General features: G+C 40.2%; 2 protein-coding genes across 2 annotated transcripts in view; one reads left to right on the top strand and one right to left on the bottom strand.

The window, feature by feature from the left end:
• Positions 1 to 2,885: 2,885 nt before the first annotated feature.
• Positions 2,886 to 3,743, top strand: LOC126157592 (craniofacial development protein 2-like). Its single transcript, XM_049916385.1, has one exon. The coding sequence runs from the start codon at positions 2,886 to 2,888 to the stop codon at positions 3,741 to 3,743; it is 858 nt and encodes a 285-aa protein (XP_049772342.1).
• Positions 3,744 to 5,906: 2,163 nt separating this feature from the next.
• Positions 5,907 to 18,470, bottom strand: part of LOC126162437 (uncharacterized) — an 89,230-nt gene continuing 76,666 nt past the window's right edge. Inside the window, exons 7-8 of the mRNA XM_049918946.1 lie at positions 13,383 to 13,604; positions 5,907 to 6,727 (exon numbers count right to left, since the gene is read on the bottom strand). Coding sequence (XP_049774903.1) covers positions 6,434 to 6,727; positions 13,383 to 13,604 — 516 coding nt within the window. The 3' untranslated portion in view covers positions 5,907 to 6,433. The remainder of the gene's footprint in view (positions 6,728 to 13,382; positions 13,605 to 18,470) is intronic.

The raw sequence follows: 18,470 nt of genomic DNA on the forward strand, positions 1-18,470 counted from the left end.
CACATTGTTGGTGTACCTCATTGACTTTCTACGTTTAGTTTCCACTACAGGTATTTTTGTGTATAACTTGGTGATGTCAAAGAAGACTAGTTTACCATTAGCTGGAATTTAAACTTAAAGAATTTGATTTACCACTTCTGTTCTCTATTTTTTCTTCTCTGTACATCGATTTGTATGTGTACAATCTACTGCTTAATTAATTTTCAGAATGATAATTACAATGAAAATTTTCTGGTGCTGCAGAAGAGGTGCAACAATAGTCAGTTTGCTCAGAAGCATGTGTCCAGCTAATTAATGCACAGCGATGCATACTCCAGACAGTCAGGCTTATGAATGTTCATATGCACAAAAAATCTGTAACATAAGATTGTATTATTTATAGTTGTTGGACCTTTGAAGTTATTTACCTCTTCTTCTTCTTTAAAGACAATGTTAAGGCATCCAGCTTATTCTGCTTAAAATTCTTGCTCCGCCAAAGTATTACAGGTACCAGTGATACAGATAGATCAGGTGAAATAAGGAACTAATAAGCAACATAGCCTTCACAAGAATTAATACAATTCACACTATCAGTGAACTAAACGGGAAATCACATCCTCTCTCTATCGTGGACAGGAAAATACAGACAGTACAAGATCAATGAAACATCCACTAGGAATTTTACAAACATAAGAAAATTGATATTTTTTTCTCGCTGTCTCGACAGGCTTCATTGCTGTTGGCATACCACATTTTAATCTTTGCCATTAACTACTTAGGCAAATTAATTCATAAAAATAAACACAAAAATAAAACGTACACCCACCTAGGTAAACCAGCAATAGTCCCAATACAACTGGCCCCCTACTGTGTATTGGCACAGTCCACAATTACTGGACAACAGTGTACAGCAGTGGTGCCCTTTCTACAGTCAGTCATAACATATTAAAATTTGTTTTCAGTTATAACTTATAATGTATTTTGGCCTTGGCAGGGTTTAAAATCCCGTTATTGATGGTCAAACTTATTTTAATGTGAGCCCTATATGTGCCAGCCCCCCCTCTTATTTTACAGTTTCATTTACATATTCTGAAATTTTTTCCAAGTCCATGTCGCAACAAATGGCATGTTCAAAGTTAGAGTCCGTGGCTCTATTACTGCGGAGCAATCGCTACACGCCCCTTACAGGATACATTCACACACATTAAGAAATGTGGGTTGTGCACATGCCTCATAAATCGGGTAGGCAGTAGTTTCTTTTCACAGTTTTTAGATAACAATGAATTTCGTGTCATCAATGTCTGTAGAGCTGCTCCGTCAGTATGTATAGGCAAGTGCATGACAGTTTCCGATGCTGCAATAGAAAGGCCCAACATTTCTGACCTGTAGTACTGGAACCACATTGTGCGTCATATATTTCAGTGTCCAAGGCCAGCCCGTACATTCAGCAGCATGTTGAGATCCTGTAAATTTCAGTTAAGTCTGTAAACATTTTCACCTTGTATGGTCCCCTGTAGCAAAGACTAGCATCCCTCACCACTACAAATGAACCAAAAATGTTTGGCTCACTGTAAGCGCCTGCATCGCAATAACACACACAAGTGTAACCTTTTTAAAGCACATGTCAAGCATTTGATAATTGAATAGTTCCTCTTGACATCTCTTCTGTCAAGTATATGGTTTCACATAATATATACAAAATAGGCTTTACAGTTCAACATCACATGATTTAACCGAAACACACAAGCCTATATCTATGTGTTGCTGACACATCAGGTACACATGTGGTACAATTTATACATAGTCACATCTAGATCATTTTAACATTTATTTCACAATATTTGATATTTTCTTTGATCATTCGAAGGCTGTTTGTCTCTTACAGATTTGTTATGAGCAGGTAACAGTGTCTGTATATGTGCGGATGGATGTGTGTGTGTGGGTGCGAGTGTATTCCTGTCCTTTTTTCCCCCTAAGGTAAGTCTTTCCGCTCCCGGGATTATTGGAATGACTCCTTACCCTCTCCCTTAAAACCCACATCCTTTTGTCTTTCCCTCTTCTTCCCTCTTTTCTGATGAAGCAACCTTGGGTTGCGAAAGCTTGAAATTTGTGTGTGTGTTTTTTAATGTGTCTATCTACCAGCACTTTCTCATTTGTTAAGTCACAGCATCTTTGTTTTTTTACATATATTTTTCCCACGTGGAATGTTTCTTTCTTTCTATATGTGTGTGTGTGTGTGTGTTTCATTATTTTTCTGTGGTGCCAACTACCTAAATTATTTGTGCATTTATCAGGACATTCCTTGCATCATTAACTGGAAAAGAAACTTAATAACAACCTGCAAACTAAGAATGTGGTTACTTCATGGTTAACTTATGTTTCTCTTCACAAACACATCTTTTTACTTTAGGTACGTGGATATGCAAATTCATCAACTCCTTTTAATTTTCAACACCAATGCTAAAGAGCAAATATTCAGAGCATGTGCATCATTTTGACTTACCTTTTTCAGTCCTTCCATATTTATTACACCTGCATTTAATAGGCATTGTTGTAGACATGCTCAACCTCGTTATCTTTCACAGTTGTTCATAATGTGACCATAGTCCTACATTTATTGTTTCTTTCATTTTATGTAGGTACTTTTCCTTATAGGTTTTATTCATTGTGTGTATAACTACTCGTGTAAATTTGAGTATACTGTCCAGTTACTTTGGAATAAGGCTGGGCATCTCGGACATATTCTGAGTTGTGGTCACCTTTGTGCTCATATGGCAAAGACTACCAAATCCCCCGGTTAGTCCCTCAGCCGTTAGGGGTAAAACCCAATGGGACTCGGGGCAAGTAAGGCTAGCAACCTGCTTCCTTAGTACTTTAAATATGATGCTGGCAACAATCGGAGCAAAATGCCTCGGACCTTTGGAGGTGACGGAGTCCCACCTCTAACTGACAAACCAGGGACTCCTAAGATACGACTTGGCAAACAAATGGTAATGAGATGGGGAGCTATTAATATCAATGGGGGCTACTCTGGGAAGAAGGTAGAGCTGGCAGAGGCTGCAAGTAAGATGGGGCTGGATGTTTTAGCTGTTAGTGGCATTTGGGTAAGGGGTGAGAAAGAAGAGGAAGTGGGAGAATACAAGGTCTACCTGTCAGGAGTCAAAGCAGGAATAGCACAATGGGGTGTAGGGCTTTACATCAGGAAAGAAATGGAACCCAGCGTAGTTGCAATAAGGTATGTAAACGAACGACTGATGTGGATAGATTTGACAGTGTCTAGCAAGAAAATTAGGATTGTGTCGGTATATTCGCATTGTGAAGGGACAGACCAAGATAAGATGGATAGTTTTTATGAGGCACTGAGTGATGTAGTTGTTAGAGTAAAGGACAAAGACAGTGTTCTGCTCATGGGTGATTTTAACGCCAGGATTGGAAATCGAACAGAAGGGTATGAAAAGGTTATGGGTAAATTTGGAGAGGATATGGAGGCCAACAGGAACGGGAAACAACTCTTTGATTTCTGTGCCAGTATGGGCTTAGTAATCACAAACTCCTTTTTTAATCATAAGAACATTCACCGGTATACCTGGGAAGGCAGGGGAACCAGATCTGTCATTGACTATATAGTAACAGATCAGGAATTCAGGAAGGCTGTGAGGGACACACGTGTATTCAGGGGATTCTTTGATGACACTGATTATTATTTAATCTGCGGTGAAATTGGGATTGAGGTCAAAAGTGCAGGAGGTCAGGTCCATATGTAGGAGGATAAGAGTGGAGAAACTTCAGGATAAGGAAATCAGGCACAAGTACATAACAGCGATCTCAGAAAGGTACCAGTTAGTTGAATGTAGTCAATTACAGTCATTGGAAAAGGAATGGACAAGGTACAGGGACACAGTACTAGAAGTGGCTAAAGAATGTCTTGGAACAGTAGTGTGTAAAAGTAGGATCAAGCAAACAGCTTGGTGGAATGATACAGTCAAGGCAGCCTGTAAAAGGAAAAAGAAGGCGTATCAAAAATGGCTACATACCAGAACCCAGGTAGACAGAGAAAGTTATGTTGAAGAAAGAAACAAAGCCAAACAGATAATTGCAGCATCCAAGAAGAAATCGTGGGAAGACTTTGGAAACAGGTTGGAGACTATGGGTCAAGCTGCTGGAAAACCATTCTGGAGTGTAATTAGCAGTCTTCGAAAGGGAGGTAAGAAGGAAATGACAAGTATTTTGGACAGGTCAGGAAAACTGCTGGTGAATCCTGTGGATGCCTTGGGCAGATGGAGGGAATATTTTGAAGAGTTGCTCAATGTAGATGAAAATGCGATCAGTAATGTTTCAGATTTCGAGGTAGAATGGGGTAGGAATGATGATGGAAATAGGATCACATTTGAGGAAGTGTAAAAAATGGTCAATAGATTGCAGTGCAATAAAGCGGCTGGGGTGGATGAAATTAAGTCTGAACTAATCAAATACAGTGGAATGTCAGGTCTTAAATGGCTACACAGGATAATTGAAATGGCCTGGGAGTCGGGACAGGTTCCAGCAGACTGGACAACAGCAGTAATCACACCAATCTTTAAACATGGAAACAGAAAAGATTGTAACAACTACAGAGGTATCTCTTTAATCAGCGTTGTGGGTAAAATCATCTCAGGTATTGTTGAAAGGAAAGTGCGAGTATTAGTCGAGGACCAATTGGATGAAAATCAGTGTGGGTTTAGGCCTCTTAGAGGTTGTCAGGACCAGATCTTTAGCTTACGGCAAATAATGGAGAAGTGTTATGAGTGTAACAGGGAATTGTATCTATGCTTTATAGATCTAGAAAAGGCATATGACCAGGTTCCTAGGAGGAAGTTATTGTCTGTTCTACAAGATTATGGAATAGGAGGCAAACTTTTGCAAGCAATTAAAGGTCTTTACATATATAGTCAGGCAGCTATTAGAGTTGACGGTAAATTGAGTTCATGGTTCAGAGTAGTTTCAGGGGTAAGACAAGGCTGCAACCTGTCTCCACTGTTGTTCATATTATTTATGGATCATATGTTGAAAACAGTAGACTAGCTGGGTGAGATTAAGATATGTGAACACAAAATAAGCAGTCTTGCATATGCGGATGACTTAGTTGTGATGGCAGATTTGATTAAAAGTTTGCAAAGTAATATTTCAGAGCTAGATCAGAAATGTAAGGACTATGGTATGAAGATTAGCATCTCCAAACGAAAGTAATGTCAGTGGGAAAGAAATATAAACGGATTGAATTGCAAATAGGAGGAACAAAGTTAGAACAGGTGGACGGTTTCAAGTACTTAGGATGCATATTCTCACAGGATGGCAACATAGTGAAAGAACTGGAAGCGAGGTGTAGCAAAGCTAATGCAGTGAGCACTCAGCTACGATCTACTCCCTTCTGCAAGAAGGAAGTCAGTACCAAGACTAAGTTATCTGTGCACCGTTCAATCTTTCGACCAACTTTGTTGTATGAGAGCGAAAGCTGGGTGGATTCAGGTTACCTTATCAACAAGGTTGAGGTTACGGATATGAAAGTAGCTAGAATGATTGCAGGTACTAGTAGATGGGAACAATGGCAGGAGGGTGTCCACAATGAGGAAATCAAAGAAAAACTGGGAATGAACTCCATAGATGTAGCAGTCAGGGCGAACAGGCTTAGATGGTGGGGTCATGTTACACGCATGGGAGAAGCAAGGTTACCCAAAAGACTCATGGATTCAGCAGTAGAGGGTAGGAGGAGTCGGGGCAGACCGAGGAGAAGGTACCTGGATTCGGTTAAGAATGATTTTGAAGTAATAGGTTTAACATCAGAAGAGGCACCAATGTTAGCACTGAATAGGGGATCATGGAGGAACTGTATAAGGGGGGCTATGCTCCAGACTGAACACTGAAAGGCATAATCAGTCTTAAAGTCAATGTTTATATCCTGTTTGGAACTTTTTTTTTCCATTTAAGTGTGCAAGACTGTGAACACCTTTTACAACTTCTGGATAGAAATCCAAAAATGATAAAAAATATACAATGCATTAATTTCACTAGGTACATCATATGCAATAGAATAATTAGTAATATGTTTTAGTTACACTGGGAATTTGAGTTCTCAGAAAAAAAAATAAGATTAGACAGTAAATGTGACATATTTCTGAGTGAGAGAGAGAGAGGTGTTCATTTCCTCATGAAAAAATTTGGGAATCTGTAAGAACAAAATTGCAAAATATAACAAGAACTAATAAAACAATGTATATCCATTTGATTTCACTATATTATTAAATTCATTATGTATTTATTAGCTTTACATTTTCTACTGAATTAGTACTCTAAACTACAATAATAAATAGTTTCAATATAAATATCAATAATGCATAAAGGTTATTATGCATATATATTTCACAGCCTTTTTAAAATAACGGTGCAGGCAACCGTTACACAAACAGCAGTTACAATATTAGTTGACGTCAGAGCGCATAATGTCCAGTAACTTTTTTGCAAGAGGTTGTCTGAGGTCCTCAGTTGGAACAACGGATAGACTGACTGCTATATTTTTTTCCGTAAGTAATTTTTCTGCAGTCTCTCTGCCATCCACAATGCTTCCCATTAGAGATGCACAAACGTTGACCCATATTGAGCACGATGTATGCTTCACAGATTGTGGAAGGCAATTAAAGAGATAAAGCACTTTCTGGAAGATTTGCAGAGATGACTGTACATTTTCTGATAGTATGGCTTGACAAGTGTTTTCCTGTGAAAGAGAATGTGTAATTAGTGTTTGTTCTTATTAACACAGATAATAGATTAAGTGAGATAAAGTTACATGTATACACAGCTAAAGATACACTTACAGATATACTGTCATCATCATTCTCCCTCTGATAAGATAATATGAAAAAAGAAAAATCTCTCTCTCTCTCTCTCTCTCTCTCTCTCTCTCTCTCTCTCTCTCGCATGTGTGTGTGTGTCCACTCTACCCTCTCAACAAGGCAACTGAATTGTTATTGGTGAACTGTCGATGACATCTTCTCATATCCACATTCAAATAATTACATTGTCTCATTGTGGCATTTTGGTGTATTGTTCAATCTGTTGCCAGCTCACGGGAAGATAAAGAAACTCATCATTGGATCTCTTCTCTTAACATCACCTTCATGTGGGTCTCAGACTACAGAATAATACTAAAGAATCTGTCTTACAAGTCAACTCCTGCTTCTTGCACTCCTAACTGCCGCAATCTGAACAAAAGCAAGTGATGTTGGTGCTTGAATATAAACACAGATTAAGCATTGAAAAATTCTTTTAATATAATGATAATTTTGTATTTTTTGACGTATGTGGCTCACATACCATTACAATTTATTTGGTGTGTGTGTGTGTGTGTGTGTGTGTGTGTGTGTGTGTGTGTGTGTGTGTGTGTGTGTGTGTGTGTGAGAGAGAGGTGGGGTGGGGTGGTGGGTGGGTGTTAGGAGAGAGGAGGGCAAAGGCAGAAGTAGGAAGAGAGGGGGGAGGGAGGCAGTTGAATATGATGTTGCACTTGAAGGAGTCTGGGTCGATTGTTGAAATATTGTGCATGAAACAGAAACAACTACTCTGCCGAGCACTCTGAAGCACACCATTAATAATTGCAGTGAGAAAACCTGAGCAATCGGATCTTTGTATGTAGTTTTTCGTATGTTTATATTCACAATGTTAACAAAAAAAGTGTCAGATACAAAATTTATGCTTTTACAGTATAAGTGAAATTTACTGAAACTCTGTGCAACTGATAACAAAAGCAGTTAAGTATTGTTTTCACAAATGTTTATTTTAGTCATGATTGTTTCATTATAAAACTAAACTTCATTTTTGCAATAGGGCCAGAGAGAAATAACAGATAAAAGTAATGATGAGGTATTATGTTAAGCACCTGACAGTGGGCTTTCAGGGCTCAAAATGTATCATGCTGTTTACTAAAAATCAACACAGTGACTGATGACACATGCTTTTCCTTTATAATTTACAGCTCTTCAGTTTTAAGCCAAAATAAATAGCACTCGAACAAAATTTACTCTCACCATTTTCTTTGCAAAATGAAGAAAGAGTCTTATGAAAAAGTCACATATTTATTGTGAAATTACTTAAATGAAAACCTCAGAGCTTTATGGTCATACAATTAGGTAAGAAAATAAATGAGGGGGTATCATTTACAATAGATGTAATTCATAAAGTTTTGTTTGAGAGTAACAGAAATAAATATTTACAATTTTGGGACGATAAAGTAATATTTCTGATCTAAAATCAGGTGCTCTGGCAGTAAAAGGCTTCTACATCATAGCATAAAACAGGGACATAATGGATGTATTTCTAAAATTTTGACTGCGAACGACTACCAAGTAGAAGTATAGGGATTTTTACCAAGTTTACTTGCACGATGTGTGTTCAATTTTTTACAGAAATAACCAATACTATGTATACTATCGATTCATGTATAGGTGAACATTATATATATATGCTGTTTAACTGAATGAATTTCATATGATTTTGAATACAAAGTATTATATTTCAGGCTAAAATCTATAAAAAGAAATTAATTTGTTACAATTGATATTTACCAATGGTTAAAATTCTTCTTGTTTTAAAAATATTTGAAACTACGAAATTTCTGGCCTACTTAAAATTCATATTATTAATTCCACAATATAACACTAATTATTAAATTTATTTCTGGATTCATTTATAAAATAATGTTATATCTTGGTGATGATTCTTTTTTTTACAAGAAAGTTTGTACACTTTTTTGCTTTGTAAACTCTTTGTAATATCGCGACAAAGAATAAAATTCAAGAAATATACAGGAAAATCTTCATCAGTTATTTAGTAATCAGAAACTGGCAATGTTATATCAAAATTTCAGCAGCTAGAATGTACCCCTAGACACAATAAGTGGAGCCAACAACAACAAGAAGAGGAGAAAATGAAGATACGTAAAAAGTTTTTCTTTTGTATATCTTACGCCTCTCGAAGTTTTTTGAAACTAATGAAGACTCTAACAGAATTTTAATGGTGATATGTGGGAGGGTAAATTTACAAGCCTATCTAACTTAGTTTTGGATGCCAACAATTTGCTGCTGTTGCAGAGATTGTTGATGTTGCCCAGATGTAATCAAACAGACAATCAGTGAAACTTCCTGGCAGATTAAAACTGTGTGCCCGACCGAGACTCGAACTCGGGACCTTTGCAAAGGTCCCGAGTTCGAGTCTCGGTCGGGCACACAGTTTTAATCTCCCAGGAAGTTTCATATCAGCGCACACTCCGCTGCAGAGTGAAAATCTCATTCTGGAAACATCCCCCAGGCTGTGGCTAAGCCATGTCTCCGCAATATCCTTTCTTTCAGGAGTGCTAGTTCTGCAAGGTTCGCAGGAGAGCTTCTGTAAAGTTTGGAAGGTAGGAGACGAGGTACTGGCAGAAGTAAAGCTGTGAGTACCGGACGTGAGTCGTGCGTCGGTAGCTCACCTGGTAGAGCACTTGCCCGCGAAAGGCAAAGGTCCCGAGTTCGAGTCTCGGTCGGGCACACAGTTTTAATCTGCCAGGAAGTTTCATATCAGCGCACACTCCGCTGCAGAGTGAAAATCTCATTCTGGAAACATCCCCCAGGCTGTGGCTAAGCCATGTCTCCGCAATATCCTTTCTTTCAGGAGTGCTAGTTCTGCAAGGTTCGCAGGAGAGCTTCTGTAAAGTTTGGAAGGTAGGAGACGAGGTACTGGCAGAAGTAAAGCTGTGAGTACCGGACGTGAGTCGTGCGTCGGTAGCTCACTTGGTAGAGCACTTGCCCGCGAAAGGCAAAGGTCCCGAGTTCGAGTCTCGGTCGGGCACACAGTTTTAATCTGCCAGGAGGTTTCATATCAGCGCACACTCCGCTGCAGAGTGAAAATCTCATTCTGGAAACATCCCCCAGGCTGTGGCTAAGCCATGTCTCCGCAATATCCTTTCTTTCAGGAGTGCTAGTTCTGCAAGGTTCGCAGGAGAGCTTCTGTAAAGTTTGGAAGGTAGGAGACGAGGTACTGGCAGAAGTAAAGCTGTGAGTACCGGACGTGAGTCGTGCATCGGTAGCTCACTTGGTAGAGCACTTGCCCGCGAAAGGCTAAGGTCCCGAGTTCGAGTCTCGGTCGGGCACACAGTTTTAATCCGCCAGGAAGTTTCATATCAGCGCACACTCCGCTGCAGAGTGAAAATCTCATTCTGGAAACATCCCCCAGGTTGTGGCTAAGCCATGTCTCCGCAATATCCTTTCTTTCAGGAGTGCTAGTTCTGCAAGGTTCGCAGGAGAGCTTCTGTAAAGTTTGGAAGGTAGGAGACGAGGTACTGGCAGAAGTAAAGCTGTGAGTACCGGACGTGAGTCGTGCGTCGGTAGCTCACTTGGTAGAGCACTTGCCCGCGAAAGGCAAAGGTCCCGAGTTCAAGTCTCGGTCGGGCACACAGTTTTAATCTCCCAGGAAGTTTCATATCAGCGCACACTCCGCTGCAGAGTGAAAATCTCATTCTGGAAACATCCCCCAGGTTGTGGCTAAGCCATGTCTCCGCAATATCCTTTCTTTCAGGAGTGCTAGTTCTGCAAGGTTCGCAGGAGAGCTTCTGTAAAGTTTGGAAGGTAGGGGACGAGGTACTGGCAGAAGTAAAGCTGTGAGTACCGGACGTGAGTCGTGCGTCGGTAGCTCACTTGGTAGAGCACTTGCCCGCGAAAGGCAAAGGTCCCGAGTTCGAGTCTCGGTCGGGCACACAGTTTTAATCTGCCAGGAAGTTTCATATCAGCGCACACTCTGCTGCAGAGTGAAAATCTCATTCTGGAAACATCCCCCAGGCTGTGGCTAAGCCATGTCTCCGCAATATCCTTTCTTTCAGGAGTGCTAGTTCTGCAAGGTTCGCAGGAGAGCTTCTGTAAAGTTTGGAAGGTAGGAGACGAGGTACTGGCAGAAGTAAAGCTGTGAGTACCGGACGTGAGTCGTGCGTCGGTAGCTCACTTGGTAGAGCACTTGCCCGCGAAAGGCAAAGGTCCCGAGTTCGAGTCTCGGTCGGGCACACAGTTTTAATCTGCCAGGAAGTTTCATATCAGCGCACACTCCGCTGCAGAGTGAAAATCTCATTCTGGAAACATCCCCCAGGCTGTGGCTAAGCCATGTCTCCGCAATATCCTTTCTTTCAGGAGTGCTAGTTCTGCAAGGTTCGCAGGAGAGCTTCTGTAAAGTTTGGAAGGTAGGAGACGAGGTACTGGCAGAAGTAAAGCTGTGAGTACCGGACGTGAGTCGTGCGTCGGTAGCTCACTTGGTAGAGCACTTACCCGCGAAAGGCAAAGGTCCCGAGTTCGAGTCTCGGTCGGCACACAGTTTTAATCTGCCAGGAAGTTTCATATCAGCGCACACTCCGCTGCAGAGTGAAAATCTCATTCTGGAAACATCCCCCAGGCTGTGGCTAAGCCATGTCTCCGCAATATCCTTTCTTTCAGGAGTGCTAGTTCTGCAAGGTTCGCAGGAGAGCTTCTGTAAAGTTTGGAAGGTAGGAGACGAGGTACTGGCAGAAGTAAAGCTGTGAGTACCGGACGTGAGTCGTGCGTCGGTAGCTCACTTGGTAGAGCACTTGCCCGCGAAAGGCAAGGAGTTCGAGTCTCGGTCGGGCACACAGTTTTAATCTGCCAGGAAGTTTCATATCAGCGCACACTCCGCTGCAGAGTGAAAATCTCATTCTGGAGACAATCAGTGCTTTCAAATATTACTATAGATCAAATGGAAGTAAAAATGAAATTTTTTCTGGTAAGTCTTCACTTATATCAACATATCTCTGTACTCTCCGTCTATAAATATGATGTCTCAACAATGTTTCTCATTACAATAGCATTTCTAGCACTATACTAAAATTGTTTGCTAATTTGAAGAGCCCATCCTTCATATACATTTGTAACGAAGTGCCAAATAAGGACTTACAGGAATATTTCCTGATTGACTTAACAATGCAGTAGCACCACCCACATATAAAAATAATGAACCTCTAATTAAGGGTCACGGTTGGAAGAAAGCACAGGTCACTCCTGTCTACAAGACGGGTAGCAGAAGAGATCCAAAAAAACTACTGTCCAATATCTTCACCACTCATTTCTTGTAGAATCTTAGAACATATTCTGAGCTCAAACATAATGATGTATCTCGTACAGAATGCCCTCTTCCATGCTATGTAGCATGAATTTCGAAAACATAGACCACATCAAACCCAAGTTGCCCCTTTCTCAAATGACATCCTGAAAGCCAGGGATCAAGGCAGTCAGGTAGACGCAGCATTTCTTGATTCCCAAAAAGCATTTCACTCTGTACCACTCGTACTCTTATTATCAAAAGTACGATCATATGGGGGTATTGGATGACATGAGTGACTAGACTGAGGATTTCTTGGTAGGGAGGACGTAGCATGTTATTTTTGATGGAGAGTCATTGTCAGGTGTAGAAGTAACTTTAGATGTAACCCATAGAAGTATGTTGAGTCCCTTGCTCTTCATGTTGTATATTAATGATCTTGTGGACAATGTTAATAGTAACCTCAGACTTTTGCAGGTGATGCAGTTATCTAGAATGAACTTCAGTCTGAACGAAGCTGTACAAATATTCAGTCAGTCCTTGATAAGACTTCAAAGTGGTGCAATGATTGCCAGTTTGCTTTAAATGTTCAAAAACCTAAAATTGTGCACTTCGCAAAATAGAGAAACATAGTATCCTATGAATAGCATTAATCAGTCACAGCTGTAATCTACAAACTCATACAATACTTGGATGAAACACTTAATAGATACATGAAGTGGAAAGATCATCCAGTCTCAGTCGTGGGTAAAGCAGGTAAGCACACTTCAGGTTATTGGTAAAATACTAGGGATATGCATTCATTCTATGAAGGAGATTGCTTAAAAAATCACTTGTCCAACCCATCCTAAAATATTGCTAAGGTGTGTGGGACCTGCACCAAATAGGATGGGTACAGGATATTGAAAGTATATAGAGAAGAGTAGCATGAATGGTAACAGTTTATTTGACCCATGGGAGAGTGTCACTGAGATGCTGAAAGAACTGAATTGGCACACTCTTGAAGATAGATGGAAACTACCCGGTGAAAGTCTCTAACAAAGTTTCAAGGACGAGTTTTAAATAATGTCTCTAGGAATATATTAGAACCTCCAACAGATTGCTCCCATAGGGATCGTGAGGATAACACTACATTTATTACCATACAAACTGAGGCATTTAAACAATCTTTTTTCCCACACTCTAAACTTGAGTGGAATAAAAAAAGTACTAATGACCGGTACAGTGCGACATACCCTCTGCCATGCACTTCATGGTGGTTTGCAGAGTATAGACTTAGATATACAAATAGATGTCATACAAACCATTATAAGTAGTCCAAGATTTTGCAGGGAGAAATCTAAGAAAGTTGCAAAATTTTCTATTGCATTTTTCCTGTTGATAACAGCTGTTATAACAACAATTACATCCATAAAAATGTGAAATGATTCGATGGCAGCATTTGATTCTGGTTTTAAGATCTGGAACAGCTTCTCAACACAGGCTGATAATAATTTCCATTCCGCAGATGTGAGTTCTGGCAACACCTGAAATACATCAGACACTGATTATCTGACAAAAAACCTGTACCTTTTGATAAATACGTTACACTGACCTTGCATAACTGCACAAAACAGTAAGCAGACAGTAGAAATATTCTATTAGGGATTCTAAATTTTTCCCCTTTACTTATTTGACTCATTAACTACACAATTACAAGGAGGTAAAATCAGAGCAGTATTTACCTCCAAGAGGGGAAATTCCATTTCTGACTAGAAGGACACATGCACATATGCACACTCGCACATGCACAGAGAAGAACAAGAGTATTATGCCAGCTTTTCTAATTATTAGTTCCATTCAGTCAACTTTTAATTTTATAGTCTTCTCATATAACAAGTGAATTTTACTTTGGATATCATTAACCACACAGATAGACATACTCATTTTTTCATGCAGTTACTTCACCCTAAATTAAAATCATTGGAGTAATCATTCAGATGAAGTAAGTTGGACATTAGCCTATTCAAACCTTTGATCGAATAACAGAACATCATATTTCATTGAACTTATCTGCTGTTTTTATTACTACCTACCCGCTATCTTTATGCAGAATACTGCACAACAGAGATGAACAAAAGCAGTAAAACATATCAATGACAACAATATGAGGTGAAAGAAGACTACAAAATAAAAACAACTACGAGGTAAAATAGTAGTAGCAGTAGTAATAATAAGAAGAAAATATAATTTAACAAAACTGATAAAAAATCTATGCACAAAGTGGCGGCAGGAGAACACGTACGTTAAAAAAGGTTTTACTTATGCAAGCTTTTGGAGCCAGTGGCTCCTCCTCCTGGCAGAAGGGTTAAAGGGGAAAGAAGAGGAGTGATAGGAAAGGAACTGGAGAGCATTAAGAAAAAGAGTTAGCATTCAGAAAAAGACACCCAGAGCTCCAGGTCAGGGAAGACTTACTGGACAGGAGTTCTTTTCCCTTCACCCCTTTTCTTTCCCTGTCAACTCTTCTGATGGAAGAAGGATCCATGGGCTCTGAAAGCTTGCATAAGTAAAACCTTTACTACATGTGTGTCTCCTACCTGGTAAGTAGATTTTTTACCTACCCAACTACAATATATTGTATAAAATTGATTATTTTCATTGCTATAATAAAAATGAAAGATGATTAGGACAGTAGTAAAATGAAATAGAAAAAAGAGTGGAACTTCAACGCACTTTCTAACAATGCAAAGCAGTCATAACAGACTCAATCTTTGACTCCACAAAACCAAATGATCTTTTCCAAGAAAAACCAGTAAACCTCTTGTTTGTTTAAAGAACTGAACTCCCATGTATAAAACAGCTTCAAACACCACATTCCTTTACAAATGAGTTAATTTTTTAAATATTTGACTTTAAGTATGCAGGCAAGAAAAAGTTCAGGAAACGTGTACTATTATGCTTGAAGTTTTTAGGAAGTCACTAAGTGCTCTCATTATGAAACAGTGGAATGTGAATGTACTAGAATGTGTTTAAATGTAATGCCTGAATTTTTAAGTGAAAATTTTTAAAGCTTTATAAATAGAACAAACCTTATTAACATTCTAAATCTTCATTCTTCATGTCTACATATTTGCAGCTCTCTATCACTAGAGGGCTCCAAGTTTTAGTGTATAACATGGCAATGTGTAACGTAACTATGTCAGTGTGTGAGAAACAGCATGCTGTAATCCAGTTTTGAATTCAAAGTTTCTGTCCTCACAAGGAGCACGCTCTCCTTCAGTATGACAGTGCCAGACCACACATGAGCACTGCAACATCTGCAACAACCTATCACCTTGGGTTCATTGTCATGAATCATCCTCGACAGAGTCCTGACTTGGCCTTATCGGATTTTCATGTGTTTCAAACACTTAATGAACACTTTTGAGGATTTCACTTTGAAAATGGTGAAGCGGTGCAAGCAGGGGTGAGGTTATGGTTCAGTCGAGAAAGTCAAGCATCCTACAGTGACAGTATCAACAAACTGGTCTCACCTTGGGAGAAATGTATTTTTCACTAGGGTGGATGTTGAGATGTGAATATGCGGATGGGTGGCACTGCGGGGCTCAATCTTCAGAGAGATGCCCATCCTCCAAGCTCTGCTCCCTACTTACGACAGTGTTGTCTTTAAATCTTCTTGTAAAATTCATTCATTGGTAGAGTTTGACATCGCTGATCTTGGCTATATGCTCATTTTTCAATGGTCTCTTTGAACTCTGTAGTGAAATCTGACAGACCTTAATCACGTGTCTGATGGACCGCAGTTTATTGTATTGGGTACTATCTTGTCATTTGTCTTCCTGTTTCGCCAGGTTGCAGTGTCTAATGTGTGCCCTTAAGTCTAGTTTGAGTATTTCCATCCTCACTACTTCTCTGGTTAATTTGTCCGACAGATCATTACCTAGAATCCCAATGTAACTCAATATTCACATACGTACAATGGATATCAATTTACTGTTGAAAGCATACAGTTTGTCATGGATAACAGAGGCCAATGGATGTTTTGGATAGCACTTTACTACTGATGAAGTCTTCTCACATTATCAGCTGTGTCAAGGCATCGTTCTGTGGTAACATTTCAACAAGTTTCATACTTGTCATCTTCAGGCAAAATGTAGGGTTTGTGTCCTGTCCAGTTCGTTATAGCCACTGGACTGCAGGCTCTTGTGCCTCGTCTGTGTTGGCAGTGCCAACTGCGTGCCTCTGGAAGGGGTGCCATCATGCATGGTGGGGGAGAAGTCATGACGTGGTGGTGGTGATGGTGGTGGGGGCGGCGGCGACTCCCTGTGTGCTGACGTGTGTGTCGCACCCTGTTGAGGCCTGTCCATTCTGTCCACTGCCTTTGCCAGATTCGCATTGGAGTGTTCTTGTGGTGTTTTTGTTATCACTGCATCCCATGTGGTGCTAAGTTGGATACAGCTATCTTGGTTGACCGGTTGACAAGGTTATCATGAACTCATATCTCCATGATAACCTTGTCAACTGAGAGAGCGGTAACCAACTCAGCACAGCATGGGATGCAGTGATAATAAAAATATGACAAGAACACTTCGATGCGAAACCTGCGAAGAAAGCGGACAGAATGGGTATGCGACACCAGCAACTGCCAGCGCAGGGAGCCCCCACAGCCACTGGCCATGACTCCCCCACCACCACGTGCTACAACACCCCTTCTGGAGGCACATGATTGGTGCTGCCGATGCAGATGAGGCAGTGGAGCATGAGGTCCAGAGGCTATAAAGAACTGGACAGGACATGAACCCGATACTTCACCTGCAGATGACAAGTAGAAAACGTGTTGAAACATTGCCACAGAATGATGCCTTGACTCAACTGATAACCAGAGACGTTTTCATCGAGATTTGCAGAGAAAGTCTAAATTCGCATACAGCACTTGTCTACTGTTTGCAACACACTCAAGGAGTCACTAAAATGAAATTCTGTCATGGGAAAAACATTATGTTTTGTAGTGCTTGATGTATGGCTATTAACTCTGCAGTATAAATACTGGATGTTTTTGGTAAAGAACGTTGTTGCTGATTCAGGCTATGTACATATGCATAGCAGACTTTTCTATTATCTTTGGAGCCACATGTGTAAAAGAGATTAAAATGTGGATACTGGTGGATGACTGAATGAAGTGCACAGTTGTAAAAATTGGGAGTTGTATCCTCTTTTGTGTCACACCTTATGTGCATCCTTACTACTGTTTGGGGAACCTACTTTGGAGGTGTTTGCGATTGAGAATATTGCATACGGGTAATCTGAGGCAGCTGAAGTTCACTTTGGAGTTGGTTGTCCTGCTCTAAGGCACTTCATGAGTAACTGGATTGTTGGGTTGTAAGGAAAAAAGTTCTGAAGAAGAGAAATTTGTTAACATCGAGTATAGATTTAAGTGTCAGGAAGTTGTTTCTGAAAGTATTTGTATGGAGTGTAGCCATGTATGGAAGTGAAACATGGACGATAAATAGTTTGGACACAAAGAGAATAGAAGCTTTCGAAATGTGGTGCTACAGAAGAATGCTGAAGATTCGATGGGTAGATCACATAACTAGTGAGGAGATATTGAAAAGAATTGGGGAGAAGAGGAGTTTGTGGCACAACTTGACAAGAAGAAGGGACCGGTTGGTAGGACATGTTCTGAAGCATCAAGGGATCACCAATTTAGCATTGGTGGGCAGCGTGGAGGGTAAAAATCGCAGAGGGAGACCAAGAGATGAATACACTACGCAGATTCAAAAGGATGTAGGTTGCAGTAAGTACTGGGAGATGAAGAAGCTTGCACAGGATAGAGTAGCATGGAGAGCTGCATCAAACCAGTCTCAGGACTGAAGACCACAACAACAAGAAAAAAAAAGGATCCTGGGGGTGGTTTGGCATTTGATTTATTGTGATTGTATAGTTAAATAAATTTTGTTGGCATTATATTTTCAGTGGTTGTACTCCTGCGTCTGCAAGAATGCTATCAAGTGGGCTCATTCAAAAAACTCCAGTTGTCAAATGGACCCATTGTGGTGGATAGGGTCTAATATTTCTAGGATGGACAATGCTTCCACAAATGGGATAAAATAAGTGCTTTATAAAATGTTAATGAAACTTTTCAATCCACACCCCAAGAGCTGTTAGCATGGAAATGGAGACTGGTCGGTTTAGTTGGGGCAAAGGACCACATAGCGAGGTCTTCAGCCTCATCGGATTAGGGAAGGAAGTTGGCTGTGCACTTTCAAAGGAACCATCCTGGCATTTATCTGAAGCAATTTATGGAAATCAAGGAAAATGTAAATCAGGATGGCTGGATACGGGTTTGAACAGCCATCGGAAATGGAAAGTACTGGGTATCTTTGTGAAGGAGGTCCTGAGTTGGCATATAGGTG

This window comes from Schistocerca cancellata, chromosome 2 (assembly GCF_023864275.1).
Source record: "Schistocerca cancellata isolate TAMUIC-IGC-003103 chromosome 2, iqSchCanc2.1, whole genome shotgun sequence".
In the NCBI taxonomy this organism is placed as follows: domain Eukaryota; kingdom Metazoa; phylum Arthropoda; class Insecta; order Orthoptera; family Acrididae; genus Schistocerca; species Schistocerca cancellata.